The 16,815-nt window shown below is 40.7% G+C and overlaps 1 protein-coding gene across 1 annotated transcript in view; it reads left to right on the top strand.

Moving 5' to 3' along the window:
* The window catches only part of CNTNAP5 (contactin associated protein family member 5), a 297,657-nt gene that overhangs the window by 122,856 nt on the left and 157,986 nt on the right, over positions 1 to 16,815 (top strand). Inside the window, exons 4-6 of the mRNA XM_064451280.1 lie at positions 2,380 to 2,527; positions 11,626 to 11,829; positions 14,119 to 14,303. Of these exons, the coding sequence (XP_064307350.1) occupies positions 2,380 to 2,527; positions 11,626 to 11,829; positions 14,119 to 14,303 (537 nt within the window). The remainder of the gene's footprint in view (positions 1 to 2,379; positions 2,528 to 11,625; positions 11,830 to 14,118; positions 14,304 to 16,815) is intronic.

Consider the following 16,815-nt stretch of genomic DNA (forward strand, 5'->3'; position numbering starts at 1 on the left):
CAACACAGACCCTTGTTTCACAGTACTGCTATATTAAGGTGTACTTTTTCTTTTGTCTTTTAATTTTCACCTTTCACTTGCATTCCAGTCACTGCATTTTAAGCTTTTCTTCACAACTGGGAGGACTGGAAATTCTTTGCTCCCCCTCTGTTTTTTTTTCTTTCTTCCTTCTTCTTTCTGTTTTATCTTTTGAAAGATGAGATTTTTACATAATCACTAGATACCAAGAGGATGAGCTTTCTAAGCAAAGAAACTGAATACAACGCTCCCCTTTGTCCATCTTATATATCCACAAGAGTCTTAATGAAAATGTGAAGGCTGCCACAGCTCTGACTGACTTACTCTCTACTGACAGTTTTGTTACTGGGAAGAAAAGATTTTTCACTTGAAATATAAGGAGAAAACTCTCTGAAATACTCTCTGCTGGAATTTGATTTTGGCTTCTATCTGAAAGGCAGTATGAGTAAGCTCAGGACATCTTGAACTGCTACTTGTGGCGCTTCTCAAAACATATCTGATGGGCAAGGCTGCTGAACAACTGTACGTGGTGAACTTTGAATTAAGATCAACTCGAACCCCCATCCAAAAATCTGCAGTTATATAATGTAGCTGAATTTCTGAGAGGTTAGTTAACCATCACATAATGCTTGTAGAAAACAAGTTCTTGGGCATAAAAAGTTCAGAATAATAGATGCAGGATAAGCAAAGTTTTGGGAACAGGTGGGATAGCCAAATTATATACCCTTTTCAGCCTGATAAGCTTCTAATAAAAATAATTTTACAGATCACATGTTTTGAAGGGTGGTTCCTCGCTTCACTGAGGTAACTGGCGTTGTGAAAGATCATTTCAGTAAAATTGTTCATCTTCAGAAGCAAGCAGTACCAGCAACGAAAAGCACTTGCAAAGCATGTTTTAGGAATGGAGATATATGCTGTCTCTTGCATTCATGACTGGGTGGAAAATAAGGCTTACTGCATGTAAGAGATTTCTTAGAGGTTAGAGTTTTTAAGGTGAAATGGAAAAAGCATGGTATGGTTTCAAAGTATTGTCCCTTGAAATGTTCAAGGATTATTTTTTTTTAAACGAATATAGTTAGAAAATGCAGTGTGTTATTGTTTTATAAAACAAGAACACACTAAATTTGAAGTTTTACACCATCTTTAACAACATTTGGGAAAAAGTTGGAATGCTTGCATTTGAGTAAAAATTTAAACAGCTGCTAATTAGCCCTTTTTTTCAAAGTGGACATGAAAGCCCCAATCTCTTTAACTCACCCTTCAGCCACCAGGAATGAATTGTAGGTCTACTTTACTGGGGTTATTCCGATTTGTGCTTGTAGTTGTATTGCATAGATGAATGGTGCAGAAGCATTTAAAACTGGTACAGCTTTTTGTGATGAAATTTTATCCTTACAAAGCAAAGGACCTCTTATGAATACAGCCTTCCTGTGATATTATTTTTTTTGTGAGTTCTGCCTTTGGTTTTCATGTTTTACAAAACTGTTAGTTTCACATTTAAAACCTAGCTGAGTTACCCAAATGTTCTGAAGTCTGTGATATTCCTAACCCAATATTACAGAGTAAGGGTGCAAAGATGAATTGAAAAAGCTTCAGGCAGGATCAGAGCTGGGATGCTTGTATTAAGGTTCATCTTTGAAATCCTGCAGTCATTCTTTATCCATGAGAGAATTTCCTCTTGTTGAGCGATAATTCTGAGTAGGATCATTAATTTTGGTTTGCAGTTGCAGGCAATTAATCAAATAGGCAAGAAAAAAAGTTAAATTATTGCTGTTTGCAAGCTCCTAACTCTCTTGCCTGTAAACATAGTCGAAATGCTGACTCTCTTGCGTCCTGACTCAGGCTTTTATCTCTTCCTCTGTCTTGCCTGAGTTTTCTGTGGCATATCTAGATGTATGCTTTCCTGTTCATCTTCCCAGGCTCTGGCCAACCTCCGTGCCTTGTGACCATCTTTTTCTACTACTCTGTACCAAAGGCTAAACTGGGCCCCATCCTGCACTGTGCTGAAGGGACTGCGGGTATGTTAGGGGCCGATGGAGGATTGTGGTGCACAAGAATAACCAGGGTTTGGAGAAATTAGGCAGCAACTTCTGTAACATCCCCATCCACAGCCTGCTTTTGTAACTCCCTGTATATGTCTCCTGACTGCTGAGTTGGTCTGTGTGGTGCTGTCTTTCTTCCTCCTTTTCCTTCATAAGAGACATGGCACTTAGAAAAAGACTTGACAATGAGTTTAAATAATTTTGAGTGATTTATGAGACTGAGAATCACGAAGTGGGGTGGCAGTTCACAGCCTTAATTCAGAATGCTGCCTTCACCTCTTGGTGCTAAATGTCTCAACGAGGCTCTCTGTCCTTCCAGGTTTTCACTGGGAACAGCAACGCTGACAGTGTGGTTCACCACAAATTCCTGCACTCCGTGAAAGCCCGCTTCTTGCGCTTCGTCCCTCTGAAGTGGAATGTTGGTGGGCGGATAGGACTGAGAGTTGAGGTCTTCGGCTGCTCCTATAGTAAGTGGCTACATCTTAACCCACATTTTCTCAAAGACCTTTTTGTTGATGCTGTCAGTGCCGTGGGATGGGTCCAGCATGAGTTTTATGAGTTAAAATGGAATGTGAAATACATGGCCATCATTTTTTTTTTCAGTAGCTGTCCTTGGCTTTCTGCTCAGGGATGTGCTGGCCCATCTTGCTCAGCTGGTGAAGCTTTCTCAGAGCTGAGCCCACCACAGTGTGATATGCTGGTTCTTGTGAGTGCAAGGCCATCAGATGCTGCAAAACCTCCCACCACACTGAGGACACAGCTACTTGGAATCTCTTGTAGGGCTTTATTTAGGCAAGGTACCACTTTTTTCTTAAATAGTTAATTTTTAATTTTTAATGAAACTTAACTAGTTGTTGAGGAAAGTGCTGTGGATTGTTCAGCTAGTATTTCTATTTGAGGGTGATGGCTTTATAGGTCCAGAGAGCAGAGAACTTGTCTGCTGCTTTAATTGTTTTTGAATGGATGTTTTCTTTGCCACTCTTCCTCATAACATGTGGCAATGATCGTCTAAGACATGGTCTGCAGCACTGTGACACATGGGCTTTGGAGCAGCCTATAAACATTCGTTGCCTTACAGCATTTTGGCTATGGTTATCTTGGTGTACTGCTGCAGCTACATGACCTATCAACGCAGAAGAGTACGAACATACAGAAAAAAGGACACACAAAATGAAAACATGTCCACAAATGAGGAATACTAGTTCAGTATTTGTTTCTCAGGTGGCTGTGGGTTTATTTCTGAAATAGTCAAGTATGGTTTGACTGACTGGCTGATACACCAGAAGGCTGTGCTGCCATCCAGTGAGACCTGGGCAGGCTGGAGAGCTGGGCCAAGGGGAACCCGATGAAATTCAACAAAAGCAAGTGCAAGGTCCTGCACCTGGGGAGGAACAACCCCGTGCACCAGTACAGGCTGGGGGCTGACCTACTGGAAATCTGCTCCACTGAGAAGGACTTGGGAGTGCTGGTGGACAACAAGTTGAGGGTGCCAGAGCAGTGGAACAGGCTGCCAGAGAGGTTGTGTTGTCTCATTCTCTGGAAATATTGAAAACCCACCTGGATGTGGTCCTGTGCCCCCTGCTTTAGGTGTACTTACTCAAGCAGGGGGATTGGACAAGATGACCTCTAGAGGTCCCATCCAACCCCTACCATTCTGTGATTCTGTGTGATTCTGTGCTGTGAGACACTGCCGGAGACAGGTGAGATTTTGCTGGGGAGAGTTCTGGGGATTAACAGCCTTTTACTAGTAAATTCAATGTGGCGTGGCACAAGTCACCATCATGTGACACTACTGTACTTGTATATATCCCTGTTTAGATTAGATCCTAATCTGCTCCTCCTGGATAGAGAAAAGGGATTGTAAGATAAAAAGTGGAAACCCCTCCTATGTGGCAGACTTCTTATATTCTTCTCACCAGAATTGAAGAGCAAAGTGTCTTAAACCTTTTGATTCACACGATCCCTTTGAACAGAGACACAGCTCTTAGGACTCTGAGTGGCCTCATAACTACACTCAGGTCTGAGGACTGATCCACATGATTTCACAAGAAGATCCTTATTATGGTCTTTGTGTAGATCTAAAACATATTTATTTATTTATTTATTTATTTATTTATGGTACTTCTCTACCTACTTCAATGCTCAGGCACTGCGGACTGTCATTCATTTAAGTATAGACCTGCAACAACCTGGTCTGGATGGCTAGCCACTAGGGCAAGAGACCTCTTCCAGTCCTACTAGTGGATGTTGAAACTTAAACCTAGAAATCAAAACCAACTGCCTTTGATGACATCATTTCAAAGCAGCAGCTATCTCATCTGTTTTCAAAGAGCTTTCTTCTGCAGACATGCAAAAAATGTAACTCGAACTGAAGTTTGAAACTTTTGTAGCTGAATGTGTGCTGGTGCTACTCCATGTGAAATACTACACGGGCACTAATTTCATGTCAGATGTAGGGCTTCAGATCCTTGTGCAGGGCTGGGTTTCCTTGTGCTGATATCACCAAGTCTTCACCTTTGTCCTGTATCCTGCAGTTACAGGAAATAAAAATGGCTGTGCAGAATTAAGGTATAAGATTGAAGCAAGCCAGAAAAGAAATAAAGGGATTCATAAAAGTTTTAGAGTGTTGAAATATTAATTCCATTCATATAAATGTGCCATTCAAATTTCTCTCTGGCAAATTGCATATGCCAGGCAATACCTGCATACAAGTTTTGCTCATATAGTTTCAGTCTTGGCTACTTCTAACTCAGGCACTCAAGCACTGTACAAAAGATGTTTGATCATATATAAAATGCCATCTTTACTGTTATACTGACAGAATATCTGCAGCAGATCCTGAGCTAGTGTACACCTACATAACTGCATTTTGTAATGTTTGACAGCATACAGACTCACCCACTGTGTTCAATTCTGGCACAAGAAATATATTAATAATGTGAAAAGAGTTGAAAAAAATGCAAAAAAAGAGAAATCACTAGAGACAGGCTGTTGGACATGCCAGGAAGAAAACAGAGCTAGAAGAACAAATGTCCCAAAAGTGTACCATCTCTAAGAGATAACCCTGCATGCAAGTGTCTGTGCATATATGAAAGAAAGGATGTGAGGCTCGGGGTAGGAGCAGTATTATCACCTACCTGTACCAAAGACTTCAGCTGATGTAAATTCACCTGTAAAAGCCTAATTCCTGGTTATGCCCAGTTAAACTGTTTTTTAAACTGTTGGAATGACTTAAAGGCTTCTATAGGTAAACAAATCAAGAGTATTAGATCTTAAGTCCACTGAATTTGAAGAAAGGATTTCCACCAGCATTTTAGCTTTGAATCCAGTCTTGAAGTATAAGATAAAAAGAGAACTTGTGCATAGGGAACACATATAAACCAAAGCCTGTACAAATGTATATGTGTGACTCCACGGTCATTTATACCTCTCAGCCTACTTGTAGAAGCAGGTTGAAATTCAGACGATGCAGGGCTGCGGGCTGTCCATTCTACCTTTCAGGCAAATGTTGACCCAGAAGTGTGGCACTTGGTCTGAAAACAGAGTTGCTTCACATTGATATCCAGGGCAGAAAACTGCAGAAGTAAAGTTTTCATTTACAGGCAAGATGGTGATCCCTTTTGTGTGAGTGGCAACATTCATTGGTTGGCTGAAACAGAAGTCTGGGGACACTGACAGCTTAGGCCATCTGAATTTCATGTGTTGCTGCACATCTGTTAAAACCCTGGGAGTACTGCCAAACATGCAGCTGAGCACCTTGCTGTGATATACCAGGGCATGCAAAATAGCCTGTGGTTCCTTGGATGGTCTCTGCTCACATCAGCTTCTTTTTAACCTTGCATATTTGAGCCGATGACAACAGCTTTAGGAGAGGTTTGTGGCTTCGCTGCTGCTTAAGCATTTTTGTGATGTCGAAGTTAGGTGAATGTGACACTCTTGCGCCAGTGCAAGGCTCTGATCTCTCATTTTTGGAGTATGACTTTCCTGCACAGCATGCCCTGCTGAAGAGGTCCCAGGGATACATTTGCCCAACTTTTGGCAAATGCAGCTTTCAGTGATGACTGTTCAGTAGGGAGCATGTGGAAGGCATCAGGTCTTGTAGGTCACCAAACACTCTGCCAGGACACAGTAACAAAAAATATGGAAGAATCATATTAGAGATTAACTTTGATGTGCAGTGGATGCAAAAGTGGCTAACTTGTGATTGCACCGTGCTGCTGAATGGCACTCGCTGTTTATTGCTCCTACTCAAAGTAATTTATGGTATGAATTTATCCCAAAAACTTCTCTTTCAAATAAGAGAGCGTCCTTCTTTTTTTTTTTTTTTTCTCCTTTTTTTCTTTTCAGCTGCCAGTTGACATTTTTTCTTTGGAACATGAAAGAACATTAAAACATGTTTTTAACAGTAAAGCTGTTTCAGACACGTGAGTGTGCTTGACCCTATCCCATATACATCGAAGTTCCTGTGCAACAAAGCACTCCAAGGCTGTCAGATCAGCTGGAATTCACAGATGACACGTGCTAATTGTTGTTTACTTTCTTACACAGAATGTATTTAAACGAAAATTAATTACATTTATTTGAAATTCCTGTAAAGATTCCATCTCACATCCTCAAATTAGGTACTGAAATAGGAAGGAGATTATCTTGATCTCAAAACATATGTTGATGTTTCCAGTTCAGAAAAGGATTTATGATGAGTTAAATGGAAAATTCCATGCAGAGGTATGTGCAAGCTCGCGCTGTCCCTTTGCAGCAGTGGCTCCAGAAGCAGTGTGATTGTAACAGATAATCGAGCTGCAACAGAGGATGTGTTTAGACAAATGGCAAACCAATTGCTTTTGATGCTGGGGGTGGTGAGGGAGGAATGGGTGTATCTTTATACTTGGGAAAAGTCTTATTAGCTTAGTGCAGGGAAAAAAAATCTGCTGATGCAATTGTTTGTATAGGATAAGATTTATAGCTGCATTGAAGATGTTGATCATCTTCCATAACTGATTAACAGCCCAAAATGCATCAGCAGAATCAGGTGTATGTACAGATAACAGACTGGGAAGCCACAGGAGAAACAATGATAGGGTGTGACATAGGGTGTCTTCTGCTTTTGAGAGCAGAGTTTTTCATTCACAGTTCAGGACTATGATTTCTCATCTCTTTCTGTCATTGCTTCAGGGAATATGATCTGATATTGTGCTTTTTGACTAAATGATATTTTTTCTGGATTTTTTTTTCTCTCTCTTTTTTTTTTCTTTTTCTTTTTTTTCTCTACCTTCCTCCATCCTCTCCTTTGTCCCTCTATGAGATACAAAAGAACACATTGCAGAGAACCACTTAATGTCTGATGGTCATTGACCAGTAGTGTTTGTAAGCAACTGCATAAGATTAATACCCAAATGTTTGCTTATGAAAGAGCAGACATAGATTTCATGATAGGGATAAAGCTGCATAGCAGGACAGTCACCTCTGAAGTGCTCATCCACGTTCATCCCTTGGATTGTATGTCTGAGAGAGGTGTGGAAAGGGAAGTCAGATTGTCTTAGACTCACTCAAGTCAGTAAGGTATGACTGGCCAGGAGACATACCTGTTCAGACCAGGAACGGTCCTTCTCCCTCCTGCAGGGAGTTAAAGCTTCTGTCCATTGATGCAAGTGCAAGACCAGAAGTTCCTGTCTCAAATTGCAACTGTTCCTAGAGGATGTTTTTGTATTTTTGAATAACTTTGCCAAGTGTTTCCTTTTCACAAAATCACCAAAAGGACCATCTTTGTAATTATGAATGTATATCCTCTCTGCTGCCAGGAGCAGATTGCTGCACAAGTAAACTCCATGCTCGCATGTTGCTCCTATCCTAGCTCCTCTCAGCACAGCTGGTCCCACAGGTTAAGCCCTGTGGTCGCATGCTCCCTTTTTACAAAAAAAACAAAACCAAAACCAAAAACAAAACTGAGTTAACATAGTAATCCACCTTCAACTAACTGCCTGTGGTTCTACCCACCCCCAAGTGACTAATGTTTGGATCTGTGTTGGGAAAGGAAATTCAAATGGAATGACATAACCAGCACCCCTGGGGCCAGAACACCTACTGAATTTCAGAAAAGCTTGATGAATTATTTCTATTTTATGGGAATTTCTTAATCTGTGAGCAAGACTGTGTATGTACTCCTGCCCCCTGTACTTGGCACTGGTCTTCAGTTTTGGCCCCTCACTACAAGACAGACACTGAGGTGCTGGAACGTGGTCAAAGAAGGACAACAAAGCTGGTGAAGAGTCTGGAGAACAAGTCTTATGAGGAGCAACTAAGGAAATGGGCATTGTTTAGTCTGGAGAAGAGGAGGCTGAGGGGAGACCTTATAGCTCTCTACAAGTAACCTGAAAGGATGCTGTAGCGAGGTGGGTGTTACTTCTCCCCAGTAACAAGCAATAGGGCAAGAGGAAATGGCCTCAAGTTGTGTCAGGGGAAGTTTAGATTGGATATTAGAAAAATGTTCTTCACCGAAAGGGTTGTCAAGCACTGGAAGAGGCTGCCCAGAGAGTCACCATCCCTGGAGGTATTTAAAAGATCCGTAGATGTGGCACTTAGGGACGTGGTTTAGTGGTGGACTTGGCAGTGCTAGGTTTATGGTTGGATTTGATTATCTTAAAGGTCTTTTCCAACCTAAATAATTATGTGATTCTGCATGTGTTTACAGCAGAGGCATCTGTTTGAATGGTTGGAGAGTAATGTGAAAGAAGCATCTTTTACCTGATCTCACTTTTGGTGAGTTTTGTAGCCTTGTTAATGAGGACAGTGTAGAAAAGTACCCAGACGGAGTAAAGCCTGCCATCAGGGAACATAAGTAAACCAGCAGGCAGTGCAGAATGAAACCTCATGTTGTGTTTTAGTTGTTATTCCTACAGGTTTCTGAGACTTAAAACATTTCTGATCCTTGTTCTCTTACTGCAGGTGGTTTATGGACATAGATGGACTAAATAAACACTAAGCAAACAAGCAGGTTTTCTGGAATGATTATTAAAATTGTGCTGTATCTTTCAATTTTTATCAGGAAGCCAACGATTTGTTGTCATGCAAACTGCCACTAATGACTTTTGGCTGCCAGTGTTAACATTTATTTGACATATTCCCATTTCGTTGAGGGTTATTTATTGGCCAGTGTACTCACAACCGATAATTAGCGAAACAGAACTTTTCAGAAATAGGTTTTCCTTTGTGTTATACTGTGTAAATGTCAGTGGTAGAGCTCTTCAAGAAATTGTGTGTTATTCTGTGGCTTAGTCGAGAGTTAAGAACAAGGACTGAAGTGTGAATTCAGACTGGTTGAAGGCTTGGATCTTAAGAATAAGGAAAAAGAGCTGCTATTATGGCAACATTGAGTCAGTACTCTTTTACTATATCTTTGGTTTTGATATCTAGGAGGAAGGAGAATGAACTTTAACGTGCAAAATGCACTGGAAGTCAGAGACTGTAACTTCTTTATAATCTATTTCCTAATTCCTGCCTGTGTTAAAATGAAACCATTTTTGATACACTTGCAATTTATTTTAAACAAATTGAAGTATTTAATGTAGCTAGGGGAAATTCATAAGAACTAAACTATGAATTTGATTCCCTTTACAGGAGCTGGCAGTCAAGGTGTCAATAGAGAGATATAGGCAATTCTGAAGGAGTTGTTTCTGAACACCTAATTCAGAAGTAAAAAACAGTAAAAGCAGATGGCGTGAATACTTTTGTATTCATGATACTTCCTAAACTAGCAACTGTTCCACATCTGATGCTAAACAGCATGTTATAATTGTGACATCACAGATACGAAGTCGATCTTAGTTTATTCTGGAGCAAATTTTTCGCAGGGTTGAATTACTTTGTAGTTTTATTCTTATAAGAAATAATCAGTTGCATTCTGATTTGGAACAAAATCAGTTTTGGAGTGACAGAATTTTGCATCAAATTTAAATTTTGAGCTCCCTGCAAGTTTCTAAGCGTGCCATCAAACTTCTGTACAGACTGTCTTACTGACAGAAGTTAGTGATGGTAGTTTCCATGGTAACAAATCATTAAAGGCTTTATTTTCTGAGCTTATAATAGTTTTTAACTGTAAATCTCTTTAAATCTTGGTCCAGTTTAAAAAAGAAAAAAAAGGGGGGAAAAACCCCCACCCAACTCCTATTATTTCTGTTTTTAAAGAGGAGCAAATGAAACTACCATTATTGCTCAGAAAGATAGACTAACTCTTAAGGGAGTTTAGGTGACTTAAATCACCAACTTTAATCACAATGCAGTTGCTGACTTGGAAGTCTTGATTGTTTTGTGTATGGACCTTTCAGATATTTTTCAAAAGAAAATGTGAAGCTGATAGCTTTGGATTATCATTAAAACATGGTTTGCAAACAAAGATAGTCTATGCTCTTTCTTACTGGTCAGTATGAAGATACTCTGTCTTTATGCATGTATCCTAGTATGTAGCTTAGTAAACCCTTGTTCAGATTCTCCATTGTCTGGTGTTCTTAATTTTTAATATTTTTTCTTAACAACAGGAAATAGCAATTGACAGATTTATTATTTACAGGTAGTTCCTTTATCCATAATTTGTGCCGAATTGCATTTGGACAGAAATTGGAATTGAATTTATACATGTCAGTCACGTGCTTGAATTAAATGTATTAGTTAAAAGTATTTAAAGCTACCTGAAATGTTCTGGTTTTATATATATATATATATATGTATATAATATATATAATATATATTTTTAAAGTTTATTAAAAATACATTTTGCTTAAAATACCACTTTATAAAGCAAAAAGGGTACTGCAGGCTGCTGCTGCCAAAGGAAATACTAATTGCAATTGAAGAATTGAAAACTGCTTTCCCATCACAGTGATTGGGTTTTAGAGGCTGGCTGAAGGGGAAAATATGTTTCTAATAGGATTTTCAAAGGTGTATAATCAGTTTAGATGCCCAATTCCCATGAAATCCCTTCAAAAGCTTTTTGAATTGATATTTCACTATTCCTGCCAGCCTAGTCAATTTGCATGCAGAAACATGGTTGATAAATGCCCATCACAAACAAGCATCCAACCCTCAGAGGCTAAGATGATGCTTATTTGGATGCAAAGGTGGACAGAGGCACGGCCGACATGCAGAAACAGCTCAGCAGATGCTTGTGAAGCTACAAAAAGTGGAGTGAGAACTAAAGTGCTCAAAGTAATGAATAACACCCTGGGTGTGTTTGAGACAAACAGCAAATGTGACAAGGGATGTTCTGGAGATTTGAATTTGATGGGAAGTACCTGTTTGATTCTAAAAAGTTGAGTGAGAAAAGAGTTTTGCATGAGAGAGGGGAGGACAAATGCAGAGGAGTTCTGGTTTTAACCTAGTGTTCCCTTTCCACAGACAGAGGGAAAGGATTGGAAATGGGTGAAATGTAGTTGCCGAAATGCCACGCACATCCTGTGGATGTATGCTTCTGAGAATACCAGATTCCAAGTGATATTTGAAAAGGCCCTGAAAAAATACAGTCCCTTTCCTGATGCCGCTTCTCTTCTTCATTTTGCCATCTTCTTTCTCCCAGAGTCAGACATTGCAGACTTCGATGGCAGAAGTTCACTTCTCTACAGGTTCAATCAGAAGCTTATGAGCACATTCAAAGATGTGGTTTCCTTGAAGTTCAAGAGCATGCAGGGGGATGGAGTGTTATTCCATGGAGAAGGACAGCGTGGAGACTACATTACCTTGGAACTGCAGAAAGGGAAGCTCTCCTTGCACATCAGCCTCGGTAAGGGTAATTAGGTTTATTGGTTCACGTATCACTGTAACAAGGATTGTCTTTGTTTGCTTTTATAAATCGATTGTTTATATTAGGCAATATGTATTATTTTTATGATTAGCATTCCCAAGAAGTTTGGTTTGGAGTACAAAAGGTTTATTTTTGGTTTATGTCTTATTTTTTCCATTCTGTGATTAGAACTGAGATTAAAATACAGAATTTAAATGAAAACATTCCAGTCAAAACATTGTGCACACTGGTATTGCTTTGCTTCTGGGGATGGTTTCAGCTGAAAACTGTGAATATCTGGAAAGCCATCACTGTGTGATCATGTTGGATCAGAGGGACAGATGAAAGGCTATCTTAATTTCGTTCTGTAGAAGGATATTTGGTTTTTCCTCGTGAAGACAGTAAAAGACTTCAATTATGGAAGGAGCTACTGTAGTAGGAGTGATCATACCCCCTCTCCTAGCCTCCTTGCAAAATCTTCATTAGCTTCATCTGAGGGTGACCCATGGTACTGGCCTGAGCAGCCTCCCTGCTGACTTGCTTTGTCAAACTGAGAGGTTTGAGTTCAACAGAAGTTTCCATGCCTGCATTGTTATACTTTGGTTAGCACAGGAGCTGCACTTACCCTGTTTGGGTATTGAACTTGGTCTGAAAGCCTCAGTGGCCCACCCAGATGGAAAGCTGAAACAAAACCCCTCCCACTGTTAACCATGAGGGTGTGGACAAGGAGTCCAAGTTTTTCACTGCCACTCTCAATAACTTTGATGAATCTGAGCCATTTGCAGTTCGTGTACATAGTGCTTAGAATTCCAAGGCTGGTTTTAATAAAAATTACTAGATGCTGCATCTCCCATGTATGGTATTGGCAGGGACAGATCTCAGACTAGCAGTTCCGGGACACCTTAAGAAGTTTGTCTAGAGCAGATGAAGCAAGCAATGGTGCAGTATCTCAGTCCCCTGTTTATGACTTGGGGAATTAAAAGAAATCATAAATTAGTGGGAGCAAACTGGAGGTAGTAAAACAGAATTAATAGATAATTCTTTCTGCATTTTTCCCCTTGTACTTAATTAGGTTTGTTTTAAATGTCAGTAACAATTTTCCACAGCTCTTGGATTTTGTTTTTTACATAAGGTCATTAATTGTTTAGTCTCCAACTAGTATTTTCTTTTTCTTTCCTTCTTTTTGTTTCTTCAGTTCATCAAAATGTAAAAATGATAATGCATCATTTTTCTCATTTGGTATTTGGATGTTGCTTAGACCAAGTAGCTACATCCCAAGCCTCTGAATGTGGGATTCTTTGACTCCGTTGATTTGGCCTCCTCTTACAAATGTTTCATACTAGGATAAGAACATAGTATAGTTAAATATATTATGTTACTTCTTCTAGAGTAGATGCTGTTGTGAATACATAGTCTTGAGATAAGATTATTATTTTTTTATTATTTCAGCAGTAGCCCCAAATGTACATATTTTAGCCATTTCAAGTCCTCTGACATTCATATGTTATAGGCAAGGGTTCTTATGTCTGCTTTTGAATCTGCTTGCATCTTGCCTGACAGTTTTGGAGCATGTGTTCTCTCCATTCTGCTGGAATATAAAAAAGGACACATACTCCCTTTCAATGAGAGGCTCTGAAGTGTTCAGACATACAGCCAGTTGGAAAACAGGAGAGTGCTTGAAATCACCAGGGTTAGGGCCTAAATATTTTTATGACTCTTGATCTAAACTTTTGGAGATCTAGGCCAGGTTTAAGAATCATTTTGAGCTGAACAAAACACTTGTGTTCATGTTCCTTCACTGGCTTGTGGCTTTTTTTCCCTGAAAATGGACAGGTACAATTTTCTTGTTTAAGTACAAAAACCACATAGTTGGAACTGAAGTGTCAGGAGTGGTCTGTTAATGTGAATAGGCAGGAGACTTTTGGTCCAACCTGAAGGAAGCTCTTAAAACAGCAGGGCCTCAAATTCACAGCAGAACCAAGGGCGCAGCCAGAGCATCGATCCCCTGCATGCTGCAATGTGTGGGTGCAGCATGGGGAAAACCACGCCGTGTATCACGAATTTCAGGGGAAAAAAAAAATGTGTCTATGTGTGCATGTACGTATACACACATATATGAATAAAAGGCCCAAAGAATCCAAGGAAACCTTTGAAAAGGGTCTATTTGTGATGGGCAGAGCTCCAGTTTGCATTTAGGAGTGCTGCTCTTTGCTTCCCCTTGAGTCCCCATGCTTCAGTTAAGAGTGTGGAGGTAACTCTATTGTCTTCTGCCTGTCTCTACCCTTCCAGGGGACTCCAACCTGCACTTCAGTAACAGCCACATGTCCGTCACCCTGGGCAGCCTCCTGGATGACCAGCACTGGCACTCGGTTCTCATAGAGCGCTTCAACAAGCAAGTGAACTTCACGGTGGACAAGCACACCCAGCATTTCCGAACGAAGGGGGATTCAGATCACTTGGATATTGATTATGAGGTGTGTGAAGCCCTTTAAGGTTATAACCTGGAACATGAGGCTGAATTGGTATAAAATGAATGCAATGGAAAACCACCACCCTATGAACTGTTTCTTTATTTAATATTTCCTTCCCAGAAAGCTCCTTTGATAGTTAACAAACATAGACTATGTCAGTGCAACTCTGTATACAACAGCCTCAGAAAATGGCCTGTCTCTGGGCAAATATGCATTGGATTATGCTTACACTTCAAAGTATGGCAGACTTAGAGCTAAACTAAAAGGTATAGCATGGGTTCTAGTCAAATATTCAGGGAGCAACTGTGCTTAGCTGTAGGGAGAGGTGTTTTGTCATCATCTCCTTTATGATTTTAATGGGGTCATTGTGCATCATCTCTGTGTCTGATGATATGGCCATGGAGATACCAGCTCTGAGTTATGCCCCTACCCAACCACCACTTGCTCAGATTACAGCTCTCCACATAGAGATGAACAGGTGAAGACCATTGTCTTCCCACTAGGAATGGAAGACCCTGAGCATGACTGCCAAGGCAACTAGCTCTGAGTAGCTCCCTTCACCTCTGGGGTTGTGATGCAAAGCATTGCGGTCTAGGGAGCCAGAGCAGCTTTAGCAAATGAAGGACTGAGCAGAGGAAACATCCTGCCTGTCTAGAAAACCTGAGGCTGGTGTGCTCCCCTGTGATGAGGTCAATGTGTGTCAGAGTGCAGTTTATATCACTCCAGCAGTTCAGTGCTTGTAGCTGATAGTCAGTGAAAAATACCTTAAAAAAATTTTATATCATCATATCTATATGCAAGGCAGTTCCTCATCTGTTCACCTCCCCAATGCACACATGTGTGCAAATTACCCATGTTTGTTTTTATCCCCACACGCTTGTCTACTGAGCCTTGCTAGCCCACAGGTGCAGGGTCATGCTTGCACAGTCAGAGCCATCACCCTGTCTGGATGCACTGAGCTGTCACGGTTCATTGCTTAAGAGACCACAAGTTTCCCCTCTGCATTTTGGATTCATTTCTCTGGAAAAGATTAATTCCTAGCACACCCGAGGGACAAAAGCAAATGGCTCGGCACTGGCACGTGCCTGCTCTCTGCTCCTCTCATGTTCCAGCTGAAATTCCCTTCTTTGCATTTCCCAAAGCAGGGTGGAGAGAGCAGTACCTGTCCCCTGGCACTGCTGTACCGAATCACAAGCACATTTAGTAGGGACAGCCATTTTGAGCAGTGAGATTATGGAACAGCTTCAGACTGAACTAGCAAGGGCCAAAGCTGTAACTACTTTTAAGATGGACTTGAGAAAAGCCAAATGATTGAGTCATCAGCTTTCCTAATTTCAAAGTAATAAAATTCCTTGCTCCTGCTACAAGGTTGATGCAGCCAATCAGGGAAAACTCAAGGTTCAATGTAATTTGCTGAACATTTTTCCAGGTGTTCCAAAACAGGGAGTATGGCAGAGAAGATCTTCAGCTGGTGTAGATCAGTGTCATCACTGACCTCTCTGGCGCTCAGTCCTGGCCCCTGGTGCTTGGTTTTCCACACAATGTGTTTTCTTTCCGTTTGCACTGAGACAATCTTACAGTTGAACATTGCAGCAATACAGTCTACTAAGGTTTCTCTCAGCACACTTCAGGGATTAAAGGCCTTACTGAGGGTAATAAACCCATTAGTTTGGTAATTAAAATTATTACCAATCACAAAGGAAACTGTTTTCTTAATAATGCAGTGGTATAATTGATATTGATTTTTCTTCTGGTTTTGAAACCCAGTACAGCATCCCTGAGCAGGAGACTTAAAGACTAGAACATGAAAGAAGGAAAGCCTGGTGTTTTAAGGAAGAACTAATGATTCTTACTGGAAAAAAACCAACCCCATTGCTACCACATAAGCCCTCATGCCGATAACAAACCTGCAAGTGGTGTAAAGTAGCAGTCTGTTCACTCTTTATTTCTCTGAAGTGATCAGTTAATACAACTGAGGTGCAAGTTCATTAAGCACTTGTTTTCAAATAAGTGCTTTCAAGGTTATCCTGGGGGAGCTTTCATTTGCCTATGTATCCTGGCTTGCTAGGTGTAGTGGGAAGAAAAGAACCCCCAAATTTCTCTTTATTTTTGTAATAATGAGCTGAGGTGAGCTGTTAGGAGTTGCGACAGAGGAATAAGGCTGACGAGGTTCCAGCAGCCGTCAGCGTGTAAGCAGTTCTGCACAGCAGTGCATGCCCTTGCTGCAGTGGATGCAGCAGGATTGCAGCACAGCTCCTGATGTGCTGGAAGCGCTGTGAAGTGTGGTGGCTGCAGAATCCCCGCCTGCATTATATCACTCATGGTGCTGCTGGTTGTGATGGGAAAAATGAATAAAAACTCACTGGTACCACCAGTAAGACTTTGCCAAAAAGGCCAGTGGAGCTGATTACAAATGAGCTGTGTCACTGGGAAATGAAAATAGGATTATCAGAAGTTTATTGGGCTGTGGGTTTTGTTCCCCCTCACCACTTTCTTTTCTTAGGAATCTAAAGTA

Source organism: Phalacrocorax carbo, chromosome 5 (assembly GCF_963921805.1).
Source record: "Phalacrocorax carbo chromosome 5, bPhaCar2.1, whole genome shotgun sequence".
NCBI classification, from domain to species: domain Eukaryota; kingdom Metazoa; phylum Chordata; class Aves; order Suliformes; family Phalacrocoracidae; genus Phalacrocorax; species Phalacrocorax carbo.